The sequence below is a fragment of the Myxine glutinosa genome, chromosome 8 (assembly GCF_964187855.1).
Source record: "Myxine glutinosa chromosome 8, kmMyxGlut1.1, whole genome shotgun sequence".
NCBI lineage: Eukaryota > Metazoa > Chordata > Myxini > Myxiniformes > Myxinidae > Myxine > Myxine glutinosa.
The window spans coordinates 37,339,869-37,363,323 of record NC_136268.1 but is presented as its reverse complement, the minus strand read 5'-3'; the positions used below and the strand labels follow the sequence as shown (position 1 = coordinate 37,363,323).

The window sequence follows — 23,455 nt, the reverse complement described above, 5'->3', positions numbered from 1 at the left end:
GTACGATGTTGGTACTACCGCTTCTTCTTCCTCTTCCTGTTCGGCATCACACTTAACGCAGAAACGGGATGAATGCCACATTCACCAGCATATATTTAACGAAAAGATGATGAACCCCCTTCCTCCCCTGCCTCTCCCCCCTTCCACCACCCCCCCCCCCACCACTCCTCCCCCCTTCCACAGGTGGAATTTTGGGGAGTTATATGTAACAAAGAAGCTCTTACTTTCATTGTCATCTTACAAAGTTGATTTGCAGAATTGGCCTCAATTACAGTGGTCCAGCAAGAGCAAAGGTTCAGGTTGATGAAGATTTCCTTGAGTTAATCAAAAATTAAAAAAAATTGATGACTACTGAATCTACAAATTGTAGTTGACCCCCTATCAAGCAGACCCCAGATGGTTGCAGTGACCGCAAAGATGAGGAGACCACAGTGGAAGCTTAGAGGACGCTTTATTCACAGAACAGACCATAATCTCATCCAACAGAATGCACTGTCTCCATTTGAAGTGGTGTATTGGCTTTAGTTTACCAGAAAGGCATACATACAGTCTCGGTCACACATAAACGTAAAAAAAACATAAATAAACCAAAACTACTTCACACCTTCATCAAGAAGCAAATTGGGACACAGTCATAAGCATTTGCCGTACCACAAAAAAAGAATAGTACTTAAAAGCAGCAATGAAATCAATCCTAACCGCATATACGACTACTTTTGTAACCGCACCAACTATCCTCTCCTTGTTGAGGCATGCGGGGAAAGCCTTTGGCCTTTTACAAACCAGCTGGCCAGACCTGCAAACATTGGAGTCGAGGTGCTTTGGGCAGGAATTTCTAATTTGTTCAGGGTGCTGTCGATAACCCACTTCCTCTTTGTGAAAGACCTCGTGAGATCTTCAACGTCCACCAATGAACGGAAGCGGACAGAACACCCCGGCTTAACTTCCATCCATGGCAAGACGCGCACTCATTGGTGCAATGCCCTGTGTGCGAAACACCAATCTGACAGTTTCTAGTTGGGTCAGGAATAAAACCAACACTCGACAGCTCAACAGCAGGTGCGATACCTTTCTGTCATCCTGTCCGAACAGTTATAACCACATCTCTACATAATTGAGCTGCTTTTCCAAAGTTTATGATTACCATAATTTTACTACCATGACACACACAAGTACTAACTAGTCTAGCAGAAAACGTGTATAAAAGAAATTATGTACTAAAACAACTACACATGTTACATATTGCATGTGGAAAACATTTTTGCACATATTGACGTTATCATTTCCATGTTTGAACAGTATGACGACTTTAGGCATCAGAAGGCTGAATTTTAAAAACAAGCTACCGGTATCTAAGGTTTCATACGTTTATGGTGGGACTGAGAGAAAATGTGGCACCTGTCATTTCTCTGGAACCTACAGTCCCAGAGTCAGTCCTGGACATATTCACCAGATGTGAGCTTGATTGGATTTGTCGACCTGACAGTCCCGATGTCCATCCCAGTTCCGTATTTTGTGGCTCCGAAGTGCTGTTACTGGGTTGTTGTTCTTGTAGAGGCCTAGCGAGTCGAGTTCGCACTGTCGCTAAGGCCTTTTGCTGCTCAGGCCTTGATTGCTGAGCCCACTGATCAGCATCGGCAGGTTGCTCATTGCCAGAAATTTTGGATAATGGCATCCCATTCACTGGAGCCTCATGCTTTAAAGCAATAAACACAGAATTGTCCATTCTTCGTAACACCTTTTGTTGTCTGGTTTGAGATGTGTTGTCTTGAGTATTTTTTGAGGTATGGTCAAGTCTTGTTTGCGATTCTGAGTTATCGGATGTTGCGTTTTGACTCCTTGATGAACCAGAAATGTTTGTAGTGGTTTGGCACTGCATCTTCACAGTATTCATTTTGATGGAAGCACTAGGTGTCAGGAACTTTCCATTTCTGCAAAAGCAAATAAATGCATGCACAAGGTAATTAAATGCATTACAGCAAATACAAGCTCTTCCGATCAAAGGGTCTTTTGATCCCCTTTACAGAGATGCAAGCTGTTAGCTTATCCAAAGTAACTCTGGAAATCAAGCTTATGCTACTGATGACCCAAAAATTCTCTTCATTCTGGAGTCATATGTTAGCTGTGTGTATATCTGCAAGCTTTGCACTGCACTTACACATTTGAGCCCGCTTCTCATTGACTTTAACAGAACAATTCAAAGAAATATCAAATGAGCCAACAGTCAGGATTGCATTTGACATAAAGTAATCTTATTAGCCATTTACATGAACCATAATTATCATAAAGTATAATTTACATAAAGTTATATAATGTACATAAATCATAATTTACATAAAGTTATTATCATAAAGTAGTATATTTAAAATTACAATAAGAAATCTTATTGTCCATATATAAAAGGGGTCCAGTTTCTCCATCCGTAATGCTTTATTCCAAAGAGTTTCTGCTTTTTTTTTCTTTTTCTTTTTTTTTTGTATACAAGATCGAGGCTCGTGAAAGAGCTAACATTAATCACACAAAAAGACAAACCGACACACAAAACACAAAAAACAAGGGGAGCGGCAGACAAGATGGGGAGAGAGGGGGAAGGACACAAAAGAGAGGGGGAAGAGGGGGAAGGACACAAACACAACATTTGAGAGCAGGGACATCGCGAGGACTTGGGGGGAGGTGGGAGAGGAATAAAACATATGAACACTGCAAGGACTCTGGGGTGAATTACCGGGGGTAGAAAAGATCAAGGTTTTCGATGGGGGAAGATAAGAGATGGTGGTGAACAGCTGTTTTAAAGACCTGGAGGGAGGAGTGGGATTGAAGGGAGTGGGGGAGTTTGTCCAGAGGCGGGAGAAAAGGGGAATGAAAGAGTGAAGGTTAGCAGAGAGCCTAGACTTTGGCAGTTTAACCATAAGAGGGTTGCAGGCAGATCTTGTGCGACCTGAAGGAATATTGGGGGGACAGAGCACAGAGAGAGCTGGGGGAGCAAGGCCGGAGAGGAGTCGGTAGAAGACAGAAAGACCACCAACCTGCCTGCGGTGAGTGAGTGAAAGGCCCTCGGTGTTGACTACATCGCAAGAGATTCCAATGATTCTGAAAGCTTTGGCCTCAACAGCGTGAAGCTGAGCAAGGTGTGAGGCAGGAGCACCAGCCCAGAGGGGGGAACAGTATTCCATTGAGCTGCGGATGAAAGCCTTGTGTGTGGTGAGGAGCTCAGGTGTGCCAAGGAAGGACTTCGCACGACGGAGGATGCCCAGTCGGCGACTGGCTTTGGAGGCCAGCTTGGAAATGTGGTTTTCCCAAGAAAGATCATGGCAGATAGTGAGACCCAAAAGCTTGAGCGACAGAACTTCTTGGAGAGGATTGTTGAGAAAGTAGATGGGAGGGTTGTCCAGTCGGTCCTTTCGGAGAGACATTGTAAGAGTGTGAGATTTGTCAGGATTGAAAGACATGTTCCACTTGTTTGACCAGTCTGTGATTTTGTCCAGGTCTGCAGAGAGTGAGGAGGCTGCAGACTGCCGATCTGAGGGATGAGGAATGGAGCGACAGAGAGTAGAGTCGTCAGCAAAGAGATAAGAGAGGATTTTCAAGAGAGTCAGAGAGATCATTGATGAAGACCAGAAAAAGCACAGGGCCCAGAACACTACCTTGGGGAACTCCAGCCTGAACAGGAAGAGGAGATGAGAGAAACCCATTCAGGGCCACACGTTGACTACGACCAGAGAGGACGTCCGCCAGCCATGCGTGGAGATTTCCATGGATACCAAAGGAGGAGAGTTTGGTGAGCAGAGCAGGGTGCCAGACCGTATCGAAGGCACGTGAAATGTCAAGGGAGACAGCTCTAATTTCCTGTTTGGCGTTGAGGACCTCCATCCATTGTTGAGAAAGCAGAAGCAGCATGTCCAGAGTAGAGTGACCAGGTCTGAAACCAAATTGATGATCAGAGATCAAGCCATTGGAGAAGAGGAAAGATTTAATATCTGAAGCAATGATGGATTCCATGACTTTGCTGATAATTGGGAGAAGGCTGATTGGTCTGTAGTTGCTGGGATCTGTTTTTGCACCTTTTTTGTGCAAACCGGTGATGTTAGCTGATTTCCAAGCAGATGGCAGATGACCTTGAGCAAAAGAGAGGGTGAAGAGAACAGAAAGAGGGAGTGAAAGAGCAGAAGAACATGATTTTCGGACCCGTGGGCTGATGCCGTCAGGACCAGTTGCAGAATCAGAGTCGAGGGTTGACAGAAACTTTTCCACCTTGTCAGGAGGAAAGGACACAGAGTCCAGGAGCAGCTGGGTACGACTGGGTACGGTGGGTACAGAGAGGGATGGGTTTGGGACACAAGATTTAGAGGCAAACACAGAGTTGAGGCATTCAGCTTTTTCACGTGCGGAGTCAGCCGTTAAGCCGTTTGAGGTGAGGGAGGGGATGGAGGGGGAACAAACACCAGAAACAGATTTGACCAGACGCCACCAGGATTTGGAAGAGGGAGACAGATAAGAGACTTCGGTCTTGAGAATGGTGAGATATTGTTTCCTGGCTCTCCTGAGGGTGGACACACACTTGTTTCGGGCTTTGTGAAAGGAAATGAGATTTCCTTCCGTTGGATTTGCTTTCCAGGAGACGAAAGCAAGTTGTTTCAGGGCAACAGCCTCACCACAAGATTCCGTGTACCATGGACGGGAGGAAGGGTATGACAACTGAAGACGAGATGGTATAAATCTGTGCATGAGAGAGAGCAATTTACTTTGAAAGAATTCCCAGGATGAGTTGATGTCAGAGGCGGTAGAGATGGGAGACCAGTCCAGATGATTGATGGCTGCTTGAAGACCGTGCCAGTTGGCCTGAGTGAAATGCCAGACTCGTCGACGCTGAGGAGGCTCTCTGAGAATGGTCAGAGAGATGTCCACTTTGACAAGCACATGATCAGATGAGCCGATTGGAGCAGAAGAAGAGCAGCAGACATTTTCAGGGAAGTTTGTCATAACCAAATCCAGAAGAGAAGATGCTCCGTTGACTGAGATCCGGGTCGGGAAATTGACAGATTGTGTCAGTCCCAGTGAGTCGCAGAAGTCCTTTGCTGAAGAGCCATGGCTGGTGAGAGAGGTACCCACCCCCAGCCAACTGGCATGGTGACAATTGAAATCACCACATATGAGGAAGAGAGAGTTGGGATGGGTAGATAGAAGTTGGTCCATATTATCAGACAGTGAGATGTAGATGGAGTCATCGCTGTTTGGTGGACGGTACAACACACATATGAACAAAAGGTGGGAGCGAAGGGGAAGCCGTAGCCAAAGGTATTCCTGGGGGTGAGCTGGAGAGAGGGCAGTGGAGGGCGAGTGAGGAAGAGAGTTTTTTATAAAGATAGCAACCCCACCTCCAGGACGAGGCTCAGGTCTATCATACCGGAGGAGGGAGTAACCTGGGAGAGATACCAAGGCATCAGAGACATCATGAAGGAGGAAAGTTTCTGTTAAGCAGATCACATCTGGTTTGTCAGAAGCACCCTGTATGGAGAGGTCAGTCAAGTTTGACCGAAGGCCCCGGATGTTTGAGGTCCATACCGTTAATGAAGAGGAAGGGGGAGCATCGGGTCCAGAACAGGGGGGGGGGGTAGGGTAAGATGTGGAAGAGGAGGAAGAGGTAGGGAGAGCTGTTGAAGGTGTGTCAGAGGTTTCAGAGATTTCAGAATAGCTTGGAGAAAGGGAAGAATGGGGCGGACAAAAGGTTTGATGGAGATTGGGTGAGGCACAGTGAGGTGTTATTTGAGGAGGGGGAAGAGCGAGGCAGAAGGTTTGGGGAGATGAAGGTGAAAGTTGGAAGGGGGAAGAAGCAGGGAGGATGCTTTGAGGAGGAGGGGTGAGAGGGGAGTCTAGGAGGGGAGGAGCGAGGGAGAGTCTCGGAGGGGAGGGGTGTGGGGGGAGTTTAGGAGGGAGGGGAGGGAAGGGACAAGGGGGGAGATTTGAAAGGGATGGGTGATGGGGAGGATTTGGAGGGGAGGGGTGAGATTGGATTTTGAAAAGTGTACGATTCATGGGAAACGAACATTTTTTGCAAAATGAGTTTGAGACCTTCGAGTCAAAAATACGTTTGAGGACACTGGAGGAGGGGTGGAGTTCTGGATAGTTTAGGGAATGTAGAAAGGAGGAACTGTAAGAGATGGTATTATATATATTTTTTGGAATGAATAGATTTGGTGAGCAAGACGAAAGCATCCTTTTGTAGGAAAAGAAGAAAAGGGTGTTATAATATATGAGAGAAAATAGTTGTTCAGGGGAGAGATTATACATTTCTAGCCGCGTGATCGCGAACGAAGAACGAACGAACAAAAAGAACAACAAATAAACGAATAAGACCTGGGAAGGAAAAAAAATTTTTGGGGGTATTTTGTTTTTTTTGTGAGTACAGATATTAAACAAGGAGGTACGGGGTGAACGACTGGTACGAAACAGAGAACGAAAATAATTTCAGCGCATTCGACGAATCGCTGAGAGAAAAAACCACAAGGTCGGAGACGGTACACGGTAGTCTAAGCCTACGAGTACTAGGCCGCAGAATACTCGATACCATTAACCGACGATTGTGTATACATGTACGAAAAATTAGCACCGAAAATTTTCCAAAAGATACGCTCTAGGTACACACACCGAAAGATAGATACAGTCTCGACAAAAACACGATTGTGATAGATCATTGCTGTCACACAATCTTACTATAATTCACCAAATGTCTGTCTGTCTGTCTGTCTGTCTGTTCCAAGGTACCGTAAAAACTGCTGAACCGATCACAACGAAATTTTGGATGGGCAATCCGAGGACCCTCTGGAGTAAAATAGGCTATATTGTTTTTCCAATTTTTTTTTCCAATTTTTCCAATTTCCAATTTTTCCAATATTCCAATTTTACAGTTTTTCCAAACACGATGGGATAATATTTACCGATATGAACAGTCATGTGGCTTTTATTGAAATTCTACAAATACTGTTTAGATTTTGATGACTTGCGTGTGATATGATTTAACGGATGTTTATATAAAAGCCTTCAATTTCTGATATTTTGCCTTTTCATTTGGCCCTCCCAATTGAAGCCCCGCCCATAGGGTGGGTACCGTTGCTAGTAATACAAATGGTACCATTGGAAAGGTAATAATACATTTACTTGGTTGGAAAGATAATAATCGATTTATTTGGAACAAAAATCCGTTCCTTTAATCACATGTAGTTGCCTATTTTAAAAGCCACTGTTTCTGCAATTGAGGAAGAAGAAGCAGGACCTCAAGCCAACATGAAGCGCTAAACAGTAACATTTATTATTCTATGACACCAAGAACTATTTACAAGGACATAGGAGGAGCACACAAGAGGAAATGTAGTAATACCTCTCGAAAGAATAGAGACATTTATAAACATAAACAGGAGTACACAAACAAAAACAACAACCATAGCCATGACAACAACAATTACATGTTATAAAAGATCCATTTTCAGGTGTTTACTTCATTTTACCTCCTCACTGACACTCATAAAACAACAAACAACAACATACAACATGCATTTTAAAGGCCATTTTCCCTGCTAGAGCGGGGGTTAGCCTTGCGGGCCCCATGACAATCTTCTCCATTTTGCCCTATTTTCTGCATCTCTCCTTGTTAACCACCTTGCCCGCATTTCTTCTTCCACCATCTTTAGCCAAGTCTTTCTCGGTCTTCCCCGTCTTCTACTTCCTTCTACATTCATTTCCATCACTCTTCTCAACCAGTCACTTTCATCCTTCCTCAACACATGACCAAACCATCTCAACCTGTTCCTCTTCACAGCATCAATCACAGGCTCTATTCCCATCATCTTTCGCAATTCATCATTTGTCTTCCTCTCTCTCAACGATACTCCGCACATCCGTCGAACCATTCGCATTTCCACCCTTTCCAACCTTCGTTGCTGCTCTACGTTCATTACCCATGTCTCGCTTCCATAAATCATAACACTTCTCACACATGCAGCATACACCTTTCCCTTCAGCTTCAACGACACTCCCCTCATCATCAGCACGCCACTCAATTCCCGAAACTTCTTCCATGCACATCTCACTCGAGCAACCGTTGCCGAGTCTGATCCACCTTCTCCATTCACTGACTGAGTCACTGACACTCATAAAAAAGACGTGCAAAATGTTTGTGGAGTATAACATGCCTTATTTTGATTAAATGCCTCAGCGAAGCGAGGGGAAGCACGCCTAGTATTAATTTTAAAAAAAAAAGCATGCACATACGTATAAGTTGTTTTGCTGAACTGTTGCATGTTGGGAGTTATTTTTAGCCCATCTCACATAAAATTGTGATTGTTCAAAATAAAAGTTAAAATAAAGTTATATAGGCCCTATCCACATCAACCTTGCATTACCCTCGTGAATATACTGTATGCAGGGTATTATTGATTAAGTACAGGGTGTCCTCGCTTAACATCGTCCCAGTTAACATTCTTTCCTTATAACGTCTATAATAATTAGATACCAAGATTTCAAAGAACGTTGTGATTATTTACCCATAACTCAATATGATGTCATCGAGATAAATTTATTTATCTATACTATAAAAGAGCCGTGTGTCTGTGTGTGTGTGTCACCATTTTTCTCAGAGATGGCTGAACGGATCTGCGTCAAACTATCAGAGGTTCATCAGTGAGTGCCGGAGAGTGTTTTAGGCAAGACATTTTATGGAAGTGTTTGCAGCCACAAAAAAGGGAAAAAATTGACGCCGGGCAACGCCAGGTACTCCTGCTAGTTACCTCCACCACCGAAGGTGGACGAAGGTTATGTTTTCACCCCTGTCTGTCTGTTTGTCTGTTTGCTTGTGAACAAGATTTCTCAAAAAGTTGACGGATTCAAAGGAAATTTGGCAGAGACGTAGTGTATGTGACAAAGATGAAATGACTACATTTTGGTGAAGATCCGGCTACTATAATTTTTTAAGTGATTCTTCACCATTGGGAGATTGGGCCAAAAACGATACATAGCAGGATATCTCAAAAAGTTATGGATGGATTTGGAAAAAGCTTGGTGGATAGATTGAGTGTTTGACAAGGACTAATCGATTCAATTTTGGTGAAGATATGAATATGGATTCAGTTACGATAATTATTTAATTTTATAGTTGATTCTTCACGATTGAGAGATCGGGCGAAAAGCGATATATAACATGGTATTTAAAAACGTTATGGATGAGTTATGACTAGACTTTGTGGACGAGTTTGTTTGGTGACAAGAACAAGCCAATTCGATTTTGGTTGAGGTCCGAATCCAGATCCGGCCTATCAGTGGGATACAAAACATAGACTGTTCAGCTTGGCGGAGCTATGTGTTCTACCGAGTGCCGTTCTAGTTATGAGATAAATTGATTCATTTAGCGTCGTTTCACTTAACGTTGTAGTTTTCAAGAATGTAACCACAACGTTAACCGACGACCAAGTGTACCATAATTTTCCGCATTTTCTAAATTAACTAATTATTGTGGCACAAAAATAAACTTGGGAGCATTGCACAGAGGAAAGTCGAAAGTGTTTCTTTGTGTTCCAATTTTTTCGTGCTCAGGCATTTACATGGAACAAATATACAAACTGACTGGTTCAAGCTCTGACTGGAGCAGAAAATCAAACTTTTTTGAGTGGTCCATTCAGACTAAGTTGGTCGTGACAGTATAAGCTCAGGAAGGAGTTCAATACCGTATACGCTTCAAATTGTAAATCCATTCATTGGTTTGTTCAGAAATTTCAGAACAGGGGAATGGTGTGCGGACTAATCGAACATGGTCACCAGTGAATTGTGTGCACCAATGAAACCACACAGGATATTCACAAGAGGGGGAATGAGAATCGTTGGAACAAATAATCGTATCATCTGTCATTGGAGGTGGGTGTGTCAAAAAAGAACGACGTGGAGAATGAGTGTGATGCCAAGACTAACAACTGCTGTCAAGGAAAAGTGGCGAACCTTTGGTGAGACTTCGGTGAGAGACTTTTTTGAGATGATGGGGGACAATTCTTCCATTCTTTACCATGTTATTGTGTTCAGAGCATATGTACTTCCATTTGACTTGCTATGGTTGTCATACTAGCAACGGTACCTGCCCTATGGGCGGGGCTTCAATTGGGAGGCCCAAATGAAAAGGCAAAATATCAGAAATGGAAGGCTTTTTTATTTTAAACGATTTATATTAACATCCGTTAAATCATATCACACGCAAATCATTAAAATCTAAACAGTATTTGTAGAATTTCAATAAAAGCCACATCACTGATATCAGTAAATAATATTCCATCGTGTTTGAAAAAACTGGAAAATTAGAAAAATTGGAAAAATGGGGAAAATTTTGGAAAAAATTGGAAAAACAATATAGCCTATTTTACTCCAGGGGGTCCCAGGATTACCCACCCAAAATTTCGTTGAGATCGGTTCAGCCGTTTTTGCGGTACCTGGGAACAGACAGACACAGACATTTGGTAAATTATAGTAAGATGTTTTGGTGCTCAAAATCTCACATGAGATTTGGGAATGCCAATTCATCCCTAGAATGTGTTGTGGTCGCATGCGCTTTGTCCAAAAAACAGGAAGTGATCGGGCTATCTTTTTTTATGGTGATGTCGACAGGAATGGCGACTTGAAATGCTACAGATGTTTTTATTTGTGGAATTGCTTCTTCAAAGTTTTCGCATGAGACACCAATGGTTTAAATAGAATGCGTCTTCCCAACACACCATGGCTAATCGCTTGGATTATATCCATTCCTAACGCAGTGTCAGGGTCATCTCAAACTGTTTCCCTGCATGCTCAGACAATGGTATTCCCTGGCCACCGACAAAATATCACCTTAATCTGTGCGACTTTTTATTATGGAGATTTCTTAAAGAGCAAGTGTATGACTTGAAAAAGCAATCTGGGATGGCAAGTGCCCTTTTAGCAGAGACAATTCGGGAAAAAAAGAAAGGTCAACTTGCAGTGCATATTGGATACACGTGTTACATATTTAGGTGAATGTATGTAAATTACCATTCAGGTTGCTTATCCGTGTGTATTATATTAAGGGTTGTTGTGATGGGAGGGTCAGGAGCCCTTCGGAACCAGTGGCCGGAAACGGAAGAAGAAAAGACACGAGGAGAGAAAAGGACGGTGCTTCTTCTTCCTCGCCCCGCGACGACGAGAAGGTGGAATCGACCTTACGCTGCGCGGAAAACGCGCCGTTGCGAAACGTCTGGCGAGAGGAGTTACCTGGGCGGTAAATACCTTTTGACACGTCCAGTCACCGTGAGTTCGTGCACGAAACCAAGCGTCCGGGACAGTTTGCCCCGTCTACAAAGACGCGTACGGGTCCGCACGTTGGGCCTCGCTCGCGTCGGAAGCCGCGCTGGGTTTTGCCCCGTCTACAAAGACGCGTACGGGTCCGCACGTTGGGCCTCGCTCGCGTCGGAAGCCGCGCTGGGTTGTTGCCCATCTACAAGGACGCGTAAGGATCGCACTTGGGGCCTCGCGCACGTTGGACGCCGCGCTGGGTTTGCCCCGTGGCTTGGCAAGGAGGTGCGCTGCAGCCGCGGCCCCAGTCCGAGACGGCACGTTTAGAGCACGTCCGCCCGGGGCTCGTTCAACCGCCCGGGTGCGGAGAGGAGAGACATTGACCACGGAGGGAGTCAGGAGTGGGGCTCACGTGAGGAATGTATAAGATTAAGATGGCCATCTTAGAGTTTGTGTAGATGAGTTCACATGGTTGTAATATTGATTGTGCATTGTTGATGGTTGTTGATTGCTCAGTGAATATATTCTTGATTATTCCGGATCCTTGGTGTGGGGTTTCTTCTTGACCGGAATTCATATTGATTGCGTTACGAAAGCGTATAAACCATATATCTTTCTGGCGGGGTCCCTCCCACGGTCCGGGGGTCACCAAGACCAGGTAGTTACCGGGAGGACCACGTAACAGAATTGGGGGCTCGTCCAAATTACGATTTGCGGTTTCGCAATTGGGTCTACGTCCGGGATCTAAAAGTGTATAAAATAATAAAATAATAATATTTTTGGTAATTAAAATTTATTAATTAATTATTAATTGGTAATATTTTTTTTTTTGAGAAATTGGGGAAAGTCTTGGGGTGAAGGTTAACAGGTGTTAACGATAGGCACCATGGCGTTTGTGGCACAGAACTTTGGGGTAACCCCGAGTGAGGCACAGTTCCGAGCATTGCTAAAGTCGGATCTCTTGAAATTGGCCAAACATTTTAACTTGGAGGTCCGAACTAATTTGAGGAAGGCAGAGTTGCAGGCCACGGTGATACAATCTATGGTGGGATTAGGAACATGGGACGAGTTAGCCTGGGAGTGGCTACCCGAAGAGCCAGAAGACGTGGAGCTCCGGAAACTGGAGTTGCAATTACGGAGCCAGGAACGGATCAAAGAAGAAGAAAGGAAAGCAGAAAAGGAAAGAGCAGAAGAAGAAAGGAAAGCAGAAAAGGAAAGAGCAGAAGAAGAAAGGAAAGCAGAAAAGGAAAGAGCAGAAGAAGAAAGGAAAGCAGAAAAGGAAAGAGCAGAAGAAGAAAGGAAAGCAGAAAAGGAAAGAGCAGAAGAAGAAAGGAAAGCAGAGGAGAGGAGAGAAGAGAAACAAGCAGAGGAAAGGAGAGTGGAAAGAGAACTCCAGGAAAGAAGAGAAAAGGAACAAGCAGAGGAAAGGAGAGCTGCAAGGGACCTCGAAGCAGAGGAGAGAAAAGCGGAAAGGGAATTAAAGGAACGTGACATGCAGCTTCAGCAAGAAATCAAATTCAAGGAGCTGGAGTTAATGAGAGAACGGGGAGAGGCACCACCCTTGCTGACGGGGTCGACACCTAACCAGAAAACCTGGGATGTGGGCAGACATGTGAGGCTGGTTCCACCGTTCAGTGAAAAAGAAGTCGCGAAATTTTTTCCACACTTTGAGAAAGTGGCTCGACAATTAAACTGGCCGGAGGAGGCATGGACCATACTCGTGCAAAGTGTGCTGGTGGGGAAAGCTCAGGAAATTTATTCGGCGCTACCAATGGACCAATGTGCAGATTATGAGGTACTGAAGAAGCACATCCTCAAAGCCTATGAGTTGGTTCCGGAAGCTTACAGGCAAAAATTCAGGAATGCCAGGAAGAGGGAGAGTGAGACCCATGTGGAGTTTGCCAGAGTGAAAGAAAACATGTTTGATCGGTGGTGTGAGTCAAAAGGAGTCGGGAAAGACTTCGAAACATTGCGGGACTTGATCCTGGTGGAGGAATTCCAGCAGTGTGTCCACGAGGACATCAAAGTGTACCTGCAGGAAAAGAAAGTACCGAAGTTGTGGGACGCAGCCACCATGGCAGATGATTATGCCTTAACCCACCGAATAGGGGTCCACGAACCTAACTCCTCGCCTAGATCTCCGCAGGGGAGGTGGGGAACAGCAGGTGCGGAGAACGACCATACATGGCGGCGGCCTCGAGAGGATTATGGGGACAACTATGATACCCCACCGGTTCGAAATCGGAGGGATGAGGGCCCAAGACAAACTTATAGTTCGGGGGGCCCGAGGCAGACCACGAGTTTTTCCTCCGGGCCTACTTGCGCTTTTTGCAAGAAACCTGGACACTTGATGTCCAGTTGTTACCGCAGGAAAAGCGAAGACCCAGAGCGGAGTCTGACTACTACGACTCCAAACGCAATGGCCATTGTGAGAAATCGCCATCAAAAGGGTTACCAACCCTTTATTTCAGAGGGGTTTGTGTCACGGGATGGAGCCTCGACTAACCGGAAACCGGTTAGGATATTGAGGGACACAGGGGCACATCAATCTTTAATGCTTGAAGGCATTTTGCCATGGTCCGAGGAGACGGCAACGGGGGATAGTGTTCGTTTACAGGGGATCGGGGGCGGTGTTAGGGCTCCCCTTCATGTCATCCATTTGGAGTCCGATTTGGTGTCAGGACCGGTCACCGTCGGTTTACAAGCCACGCTTCCTGTAGAGGGTGTATCTGTGGTTATTGGGAATGATTTGGCCGGGGGTCAAGTTTATGGTAACCTGAGGGTTGGTAAAGAGCCCAGCAGGGAACATAACGCCACACCAGCTCGGGATGGCGACAAAAGTGCCAAGTTATTTGTAGGGGGACTGAACTTCAAAACAGAGGAAGAAGTTCTGACCTCTGTCTTCAACAGGTATGGGCCGCTGGTGGAAGTGCGGTTGGTAAGAGACTGGGAAACGCAACAGTCAAGAGGGTTCGGCTTTGTCACGTTTGCCAGCACAAAAGATGCCAGAGAGGCAGAGAAGAATTGGAATGGCAGGGATTTGGAGGGTCGGACCATAACAGTAGGGAAGGCATTTCGTAGACGTCGAGAGGTCTACAGGAGAGGACAACTGGGCGGTAGTGTTGGTGGTGGCCGCAATCAATATTATTAGGGAGGCTCCCTGAGTTACGGCCGCTCCCGAAGGAAGGATTGGCAAAGTAGTGGCCGAGAAGGAGACCGCTATTCATGGGACTACAGGGACAAGTGGTCCCAGCCTCATTATTAGGGAAGTTCTGAGAAGTTGAAGCACTGAATGCGGCGGAGCCGCCGAGCCAAGATTCCTACACGGATTAACCGTGAACGCCGTTCCTAAAGGCGTCCATGTAGTGAACTTTCATGCACGGACTAACCGTGAACTCCACGTTCCTCAAGGCGCCCATGTAGAGAACTTTCCTGCACGGACTAACCGTGAACTCCACGTTCCTAAAGGCATCCATGTAGTGAATACTCGGCTTGGCCTCCCAGAAAAAGTGCTATCGAGTGGCTTAACTTTGGATCTGTGATCAACCCCTTAACCTTCATTCACAAGAAACTGGCGGTCAAAGTCAGAGGGTCATGAGATGGAGTTTGATTTGGGCAGGGACAATGTCGTTGCTGGTGCTTAGTCCAGAGTGAGTAATCTGGAGGGGTTGTGGTGAAATTTTGGTTGCTTTATTTTTAAGTGATAACTGTGCCCGGGGGCAACTGATAATGTGGGGGGGTTGAGTGATCTGGTTTGTTTCTCCAAATTGGCCGGCAAAGAAAGTTTTCGCTGGGTTCAAACTTTCTTTCTTGAAGGGGGGGAGTGTTACATATTTAGGTGAATGTATGTAAATTACCATTCAGGTTGCTTATCCGTGTGTATTATATTAAGGGTTGTTGTGATGGGAGGGTCAGGAGCCCTTCGGAACCAGTGGCCGGAAACGGAAGAAGAAAAGACACGAGGAGAGAAAAGGACGGTGCTTCTTCTTCCTCGCCCCGCGACGACGAGAAGGTGGAATCGACCTTACGCTGCGCGGAAAACGCGCCGTTGCGAAACGTCTGGCGAGAGGAGTTACCTGGGCGGTAAATACCTTTTGACACGTCCAGTCACCGTGAGTTCGTGCACGAAACCAAGCGTCCGGGACAGTTTGCCCCGTCTACAAAGACGCGTACGGGTCCGCACGTTGGGCCTCGCTCGCGTCGGAAGCCGCGCTGGGTTTTGCCCCGTCTACAAAGACGCGTACGGGTCCGCACGTTGGGCCTCGCTCGCGTCGGAAGCCGCGCTGGGTTGTTGCCCATCTACAAGGACGCGTAAGGATCGCACTTGGGGCCTCGCGCACGTTGGACGCCGCGCTGGGTTTGCCCCGTGGCTTGGCAAGGAGGTGCGCTGCAGCCGCGGCCCCAGTCCGAGACGGCACGTTTAGAGCACGTCCGCCCGGGGCTCGTTCAACCGCCCGGGTGCGGAGAGGAGAGACATTGACCACGGAGGGAGTCAGGAGTGGGGCTCACGTGAGGAATGTATAAGATTAAGATGGCCATCTTAGAGTTTGTGTAGATGAGTTCACATGGTTGTAATATTGATTGTGCATTGTTGATGGTTGTTGATTGCTCAGTGAATATATTCTTGATTATTCCGGATCCTTGGTGTGGGGTTTCTTCTTGACCGGAATTCATATTGATTGCGTTACGAAAGCGTATAAACCATATATCTTTCTGGCGGGGTCCCTCCCACGGTCCGGGGGTCACCAAGACCAGGTAGTTACCGGGAGGACCACGTAACACACGCAACACCTAATTGGAAAGGTAGTTATATCTTCAGGCTGCAATCTTCCACATGGATTAGCTTTCAGCAGCTAACACTTCGATTTAAACATGCTTTTCATGTGATATTCACTTCCCAAGAGCCATAGCATCCACCGCACAAACCTCACACAATCATCGCCTCTACTTTTACAGTTCTTCTGCATGTGTGGTACTTTCTGATTGTGTGCATAATGACCAATCACATTGTACCATATCAACACATGAATGTACTATGGAGCATTTAATTTTTACCTCCGCTACCAAAGGTGGACTGAGGTTATGTTTTCATCCCTGTCTGTATGTTTGTTTGTTTGTTTGTTTGCCTGTCTGTGAGCAGGATATCTCAAAAATATACATATGCATACATATATACATATAAATATCTATATACATATATACATATACAGTCACGTGAAAAAGTAAGTACACCCCATGTAAAGTTTTGACTTTTTCAACATATTTCAACATTCAGCTATTTGATCTTCATTTTAATAATATTGATAGATAAAGGTGATATAATATAACAAATATCATGAAACATTTACATTTTGTAGTCCATTGTATCTATCTATAATTCCAGTAATCTCTGTGTGTATGTGTGTGTGTCTGTGTGTGTGTGTGTGTGTGTCTGTGTGTGTGTGTGTGTGTTTGTCTGTGACTGCTGTTTCTCGACAACCACGGGTCCGATCTAATTTAAACTTGCCAGGTATATTGCTGGGGACCCGAGGATGTGCCTTTTCAAGGTTTGAAATTAATCGGACAAGTGGTTCCCAAGGTATGGTCACCGTACTCGCAAGCCGTTCGCTTTGGCTTTGCGAATGGACCAAACCATTTCATGTAAATAGAGGGGGGGGTTCTACCGTACTCGCAAGCCGTTCGCTTTGGCTTTGCGAATGGACCAAACCATTTCATGTAAATAGAGGGGGGGGATATAATTTTAGATATATATATAGTACGGGCACGCCCTAGTAATTTAAATAAACATAAATGCAAATTTCGCATGTGGAAAAAGTAAATACACCACGACATTTATCACTACTTCAAATACCTAAAATTAGAATCAGGTGCACCAGCTCAGGTGCAAATGATTAGAACATCGTTAGAGATGATCTTGGAAGAGCCTGTCTTACTTAAACCTCAGACATTTCGTTTGGTTTGCTCTTTGTTGTTGAAGTGTGCGGCGTCACCATGCTTCGATCAAAAGAGCTCTCTGAGGCCTTCAGAAAGAAGGTTATAGATGCCTACGAGTCTGGGAAGGGATTTAAAAAGATGTCCAAACAATTTGAAATCAATCATTCGACTGTCCGGAAGATCATCTACAAGAGGAGAAGATACCAAACAACTGCCAAATTGTTCAGGCCAGGCCGCCCCAGCAAGTTCAGCCTGAGAGCAGACCGCAAGATGCTGAAAGAAGTCTCTAAGAACCCCAGAATGTCATCACGGGACCTACAGGTAGCTCTTGCCACTGTTGATGTCAAAGTGCACGAGTCTACCATTAGAAAGAGGCTGCACAAATTTGATCTACATGGGAGGTGTGCCAGGAGGAAACCTTTGCTGTCCAGAAAGAACATCAGGGCAAGACTAAAGTTTGCCAATGAACACCTAGGCAAAGACCAGCACTTCTGGAGCAATGTGCTCTGGACAGATGAGTCAAAGGTCGAGCTATTTGGCCACAGTACCAGAAGACATGTTTGCCGAAAACAAAAGACAGCATTTGACCACAAGAACCTGATACCAACTGTAAAGCATGGTGGTGGAAATATTATGGATTGGGGCAGCTTTGCTGCCTCAGGGCCTGGGCAGCTCACCATCATAGAATTCACTCTGAATTCTTCATTGTACCAGAGGGTGCTTGAGGATAATGTGAGGCCATCTGTCGGAGTGTTGAAGCTCAACCGAAGGTGGACCTTGCAACATGACAATGACCCTAAACATACCAGTAAATCCACCAAGGAATGGCTGAAAAGAAAGAAATGGAGGGTTCTGGAATGGCCAAGTCAAAGCCCTGATCTAAATCCCATCGAGATGTTGTGGGGGGATTTGAAATGAGCTGTGCATGCAAGAAACCCCTCAAACATCGCACATCTGAAAGAATTCTGCATGGAGGAATGGGCAAAAATATCTCCCATTCGATGTCAGAGACTGGTAGACAGTTATAAGAAACGCCTACTTGAGGTTGTTTCTGCCAAAGGGGGCAATACCACCTATTAGAGCCAAGAGTGTACTTACTTTTTCCACATGCGAAATTTGCATTTATGTTTATTTAAATTATATAATGGACTACAAAATGTATATATATAGACACATTTGCAGGGCCGCTACTGAAACACTTCAAAAGGAAAGAGTAGGCGTCTGCACTTTTCCCCTCTGCCAGGAAACACCAAACACTTTTGATAATGTCATGGTATACATAAAATGCAGAGCATTCTGCAGATAATTTATTCAAATGTCACAAAATTTACAGTCTCTCCTAAATTTGATATTGCCTGCACTGTAGGCACGAGTGCTGGTTGGTGCATTAGTGCATAAAAGGCACCAGTGGCAGAAGTGCTGGAACTCATTGGGGAATAATTCCACAACAGACCATCCTTATTTATTTTATATATTTACCTTCAGCTGTTGCTTCGTAAATTTGCACAAACAAAAGCATATTGTAAAGAAAATAACATGCAGTCTAAATACCTTTCGTTTCCATACACTTGCATTATTTCTCATTCAAGTTTTATCTCTAAGTATATATTGTCTGCAGGGCTGCCTTCGTGGTATGACTCAGAAAACCCATTATCACTTGCCTTGCAGGCTTGAATATTACACTTAGGGCTGTCTACATTTTATGTGCAAAGATATAGAGATGCTTGAACCTCCCTTCTGCATTTTATGTACAAAGACTTCTAGATTGAAGGTTCCTCAAACACTCTTCAATTTGCCGCATTCATTCCAAATTCCCCTTCCTTGACCTTTTCATCCTCCATTCTCTTCTCAAGCTTCATTGTCTTCACTCCTCATCTCCCCTAAGCTTGTCTTCCCCATCACCTCTCCTTCCTTCCTTCTGTAAATATTCGTTCTTGCTTTATTTACACCCTCCCCTTCGGCTTGCATATATACCATGTATAGCTCCTTCTTTTTTTTTCGTTGAAAGTTCTTCCTGACACCACCACAGTAATGAGCACTTCATATCAATTACGAGGTAAATCCTGCATGATTCATCCTCTGCTACAATTTGAAAAAGGAATCCCTCATTTTCCTCCTTTTAATGCAATAGGAAACCTGTACATTATTAATCGACAAAAGCTCCCAAGAAAATAAATACCTGATGGTACAAATTTTAACAAGTTGATAATAACTTTTATGAATTAAACAAAAGAAGACAAATTTGGGAAGTTGAGCAGCATTCATAATGATAGCATTCATGGATTTGTTGGAATAGCGACCATGCATTCAGAACAATAATAGTTTTTGGCTGCATAGACCATTGAGTTTGGATGCATCCATAATAAAGCAGAGCACTAGCCATGTCATTGGTTGATTCATAATAAAACATAACTGGTTGGATGAATTCGACAGAACATGTAAAAGTGTTTTTTATTACAAATTGTTTCACATGTCCATTTTGGATTCATCATGGGCTGAGGTGGTTATTTTAAGGTCACCCAAAGACTGGTCTAAGTGAACTACAATGGGAAGTATGTTTATGCTGAGACCTTATTTTACCTTTGATAGTTTTAGCCAATGTGACTGTTACCCAGAATAACAAGGGTGAGGTGAATGAGGCAAAGGCCTGCCAGTGAAGAGAGGGAGGGAACAGATTGCAAAATCACTGGTCTGACATCCTGGGACACCAAACATTTTCTGTCCGGCTACCCTAATGTAGAGGTGGCTGATCCGATAGGCACTCACATTTGTCCCACATTTCAAGATAAACTTTAAGAGAAATCTTTCAACGTTTGGACTTTTTGGGTTGCCGGGTCTGAAGGTGAAGCAGAAATCATTTTATTGGGCAGAATACAGAAAGCCAAAAACGATGCCAATGCAGTCCAATAATGTGACAAAAATAAAACCATAATCACAATTTAAATTGATAGGACTCACCGTGGAGAACTGGACCTGCTGGAAATGATGAAATTATGCAAGTCGGTGTTCTCAGCTCGGCTCGGTGGTAGTCCACTGTCCATTGTGCTGGACACGCTGGGGTCGGGGCTCGCAAGGCCGGGGTTTTCGTTGAAACCCTCTTGATCAGTGCTGTCACGACGACACTCAAAGTCTCCCTGAGAAACTGTGCCTTGGCTCTGTTGAGGTGACAATATGTCTGAAATCTCATCATCATTTGCCATTTCGAGGAATGTTTCAGCTTCGGTGTTGGGATTGCAATCAAAAATACTACCCTCTACCTCCCCTGCAAAGCCCTCTACAATGTCCTCCTCTAACCTCATGAGTGGTGTTGAAAGTTGCAGCTGTTTTCCTCTCACCCTGGTAACCCCGCTCCTCTCCTGTTTTGATCCATCTTGCACACAATGAGTGATTATATCCTGATCGTCTCTGAAGTTCTTTGTTTCAACTGCCAGGTTATTCGAAAAACCTCCATTGATGCCATCCTTAAATCTGTCCATCAATTTTTCCTGGTGTTGGCTAGAATTCCCAGCATCTCTCGCAATTGCACTTGGACAAGGTGTATGTGAATCGTCTATCTTGTTGAGAAAGTGAATGGGTGGACAATGATAGGATCCAGGTACTTGCAGCGGACTATTAGGACTATCCGCGCTACCATCCTCTTCATTCAAGCATAGTGAGCTGCCATCGCTGTCCTCCTGGATACCCTGCACATAAAGCTGGCAATCTTCATCGGTGAAGGCCTCATTTTCACAAGTCAATCCTCTTTGTGCTTCATGCGTCAACGCTACCTCGTTAATTTTAGCAACTTCTCCACTGCAGCGCTCTTTCAAAATGTGCACCTTTTTATGGACATTTGCCTCACCTCTTGGATTGCAAACAAAGCTGTTAACTGTCACAAAGTTCTGCACTTCGTTTGAGCTTTCATTCCTTCCTAATTGTTTTTCTTTCCTCACATGTTTGTTAAAGGTACTAGGATTTTCTGGTGCACAAAGAATTGTTTCCCGTGACTCATTGTTATTGAAATAGTCTGCAGTGCAGCCCATGGCGTCAGGTATGTTGCAGTCGCAGTCTTTATCTTTTTGCTTCTTGCCAATCTCTGTGTTTGCTAAAGAGCAAGAATCTTTTTCGGCAGGCTCAAAATGGTACAACTTCCGAGTCATTTCAGACCTTCTTTGATGGTGAATGGGTTGCGTGCGAGAAAAACCTTGATAATTTATTCCATTTGATGTACGGAAGGTTCCATGCATCAATTTTTCTGTTAATTCACACTGTGCTGTTGTTACGTTTGGTGTATTTTCAAGCCCATTGCTCTGAGAGTTTTGGTGCCCACCATGGCTAGTCACTTCCTTGTCACCTGTTGTGGTGAAATCATGCTTCATGCTTATTTTGCTTTTAGAAGGTTCAACAGATTTTGACCGGATTTTAAGGTGATGTGCCTTGTGGTCTTTTCGCACATGGCCACCTTCATCATTACGACATACGCAACCCTTTCTACGTGACAATCTCTTCCCAATGTCCCCATTGTTTTGTGTCCTCTGCCAGCTCTGCAGCCAGGATGGTATTTCCTCGGCTCCATGCCCAGATACGTGACCTGCCTCATCCACCAATATGTCTTCATCGCTGTGTGGTCGTCCAGGCCCGATCCATTGCTCTCTATATTCCCTGCTTGTTGTCCAAGGCTTTTCAGTTGTTTCTTCTCTATGACAGATAGCTTCATCTGCGCTTGACACCTTCGAAGACAACGCCCGTGCTCGACGTCGACTCCCATGTGTCCGGGAGCGGATGCGACTTCCACTACTAGTCAGACGTCTGTTTGTTGCTCGTGTTTTGCCCCTGCTGCGCATTGCTGGAATAACTGTAGAAGTACCCGCATCACGGCTGGTCGCTTGAGCGGTCACATGTTCCAAAAGCGCGGTATGCCGAAGAAGATTCTGAACAGTAAGTTCTGGATTGATGCGACGGATAATTTGATGTTCGAGGTGTCGCGGCAGATTCTCCTGAGATTCCTCATCCCGTACAGGCCACTCTATTGGTGGAAACTGAGCAGAAAACGTAGCATGCTCTTTGCGTGGAATTTTCTCTTTGCGTTGAGAGCTACGACGAAACAAACGCAAGCCAAAAACTTTGCTAACCTTTTCCCCTTCCCGTTCTCTTTCAGCCTTACTGAGGATCAGATCATGGCTTTTATCTTTGCATCCGCTGCCACTCGATGCAGGACTATCCTTTTCATCACTCTTTTTATTCTTTTCAGCAAGCATTGGTAAAGCTCCTATCAACTGTCGCCGTTTGCTTTCACTAGTCACTCCCTTCTCTTTCCGACGACCACTTTCAACCCGCACACCATTTACACCATTTGCTGTTAAATCTTTGGCATTTACCTTTTCAACCTTCTTTGATTTTTCTTCAATTGTGTACTTTGTATGTGCCTTTTCGTTGTGAACCTCCATTGGAATGCCGCCATCTTTATCGTCAACCTTGCCCTCACCTGATACATTACCTTCAGCATGGAAACACTGGCAAGATAGGCAGTGTGCTCCAAATGGACTTTGCCAGCAATCATTACTTTCATTGCTTGGTGTCAAGACAGGGAAGCAAGTTTCTGGACTGTCACGTTCTGAGCGCACCCATTTTTTATCATCACGGATGAGCGAAGATGTGACGTAGTACGTCTGAGGAGTGACGATAAAGTATCCTTCGCCTGTGTGGTAGATCTTGCGTTCTTTAATAAGAGAACCAAGGGTACTGTGCAGAACTTCTTGGTTTGGTGTAGGGACTCCTGCAACATCAAACAAAGAAAAATATTTTCGACATGAGCAATGAATACACCACGTTGCAATGGTTGTTGGTGTTAAATGGTGTATTTATTTTTAGATTAATCTTTAGGCTAATCGATATTATAAAAAAACAGTTGTACAAAGTCATATTTCTCATCAAAATGAGCAATTATACATTACACTACAAAGAAACATCTGCCAGCATTCTGAGACGAGCTAGACTAAGTTATGAGGAGTGCCTGAATGAGAAAGGACTTTACACATTAAAAATGGTGGTGATGACAAGGCGATCTGATAGCGATGTTTAGAGAAAAATAAAATATGCAGAAGAGCTTTTCCACAGAATGGACATTGGCAGGACCAGGGGCCACAAGCCTGAGAGTAAAGAGGAGAGATAGGAATGTAGTGAGGCAGGGGTCTTTCACTCCGAGAATAGTTAATGCATGGAATGGTCTCACTGGAAAGGTAGTGGCAGCAGAAACAATGGATAG

The 23,455-nt window shown here is 44.7% G+C and overlaps 1 protein-coding gene across 2 annotated transcripts in view; it reads right to left on the bottom strand.

Annotated features, from left to right (window-relative positions):
* Positions 1–434: 434 nt before the first annotated feature.
* Positions 435–23,455, bottom strand: part of LOC137432423 (uncharacterized) — a 126,322-nt gene continuing 103,301 nt past the window's right edge. For both annotated transcript variants that reach the window (XM_068124337.2, XM_068124336.2), the window contains 2 exons: positions 20,170–22,966; positions 435–1,931 (listed from right to left, as the gene is read on the bottom strand). In XM_068124337.2, coding sequence (XP_067980438.2) covers positions 1,361–1,931; positions 20,170–22,966 — 3,368 coding nt within the window. In that variant the 3' untranslated portion in view covers positions 435–1,360. The remainder of the gene's footprint in view (positions 1,932–20,169; positions 22,967–23,455) is intronic.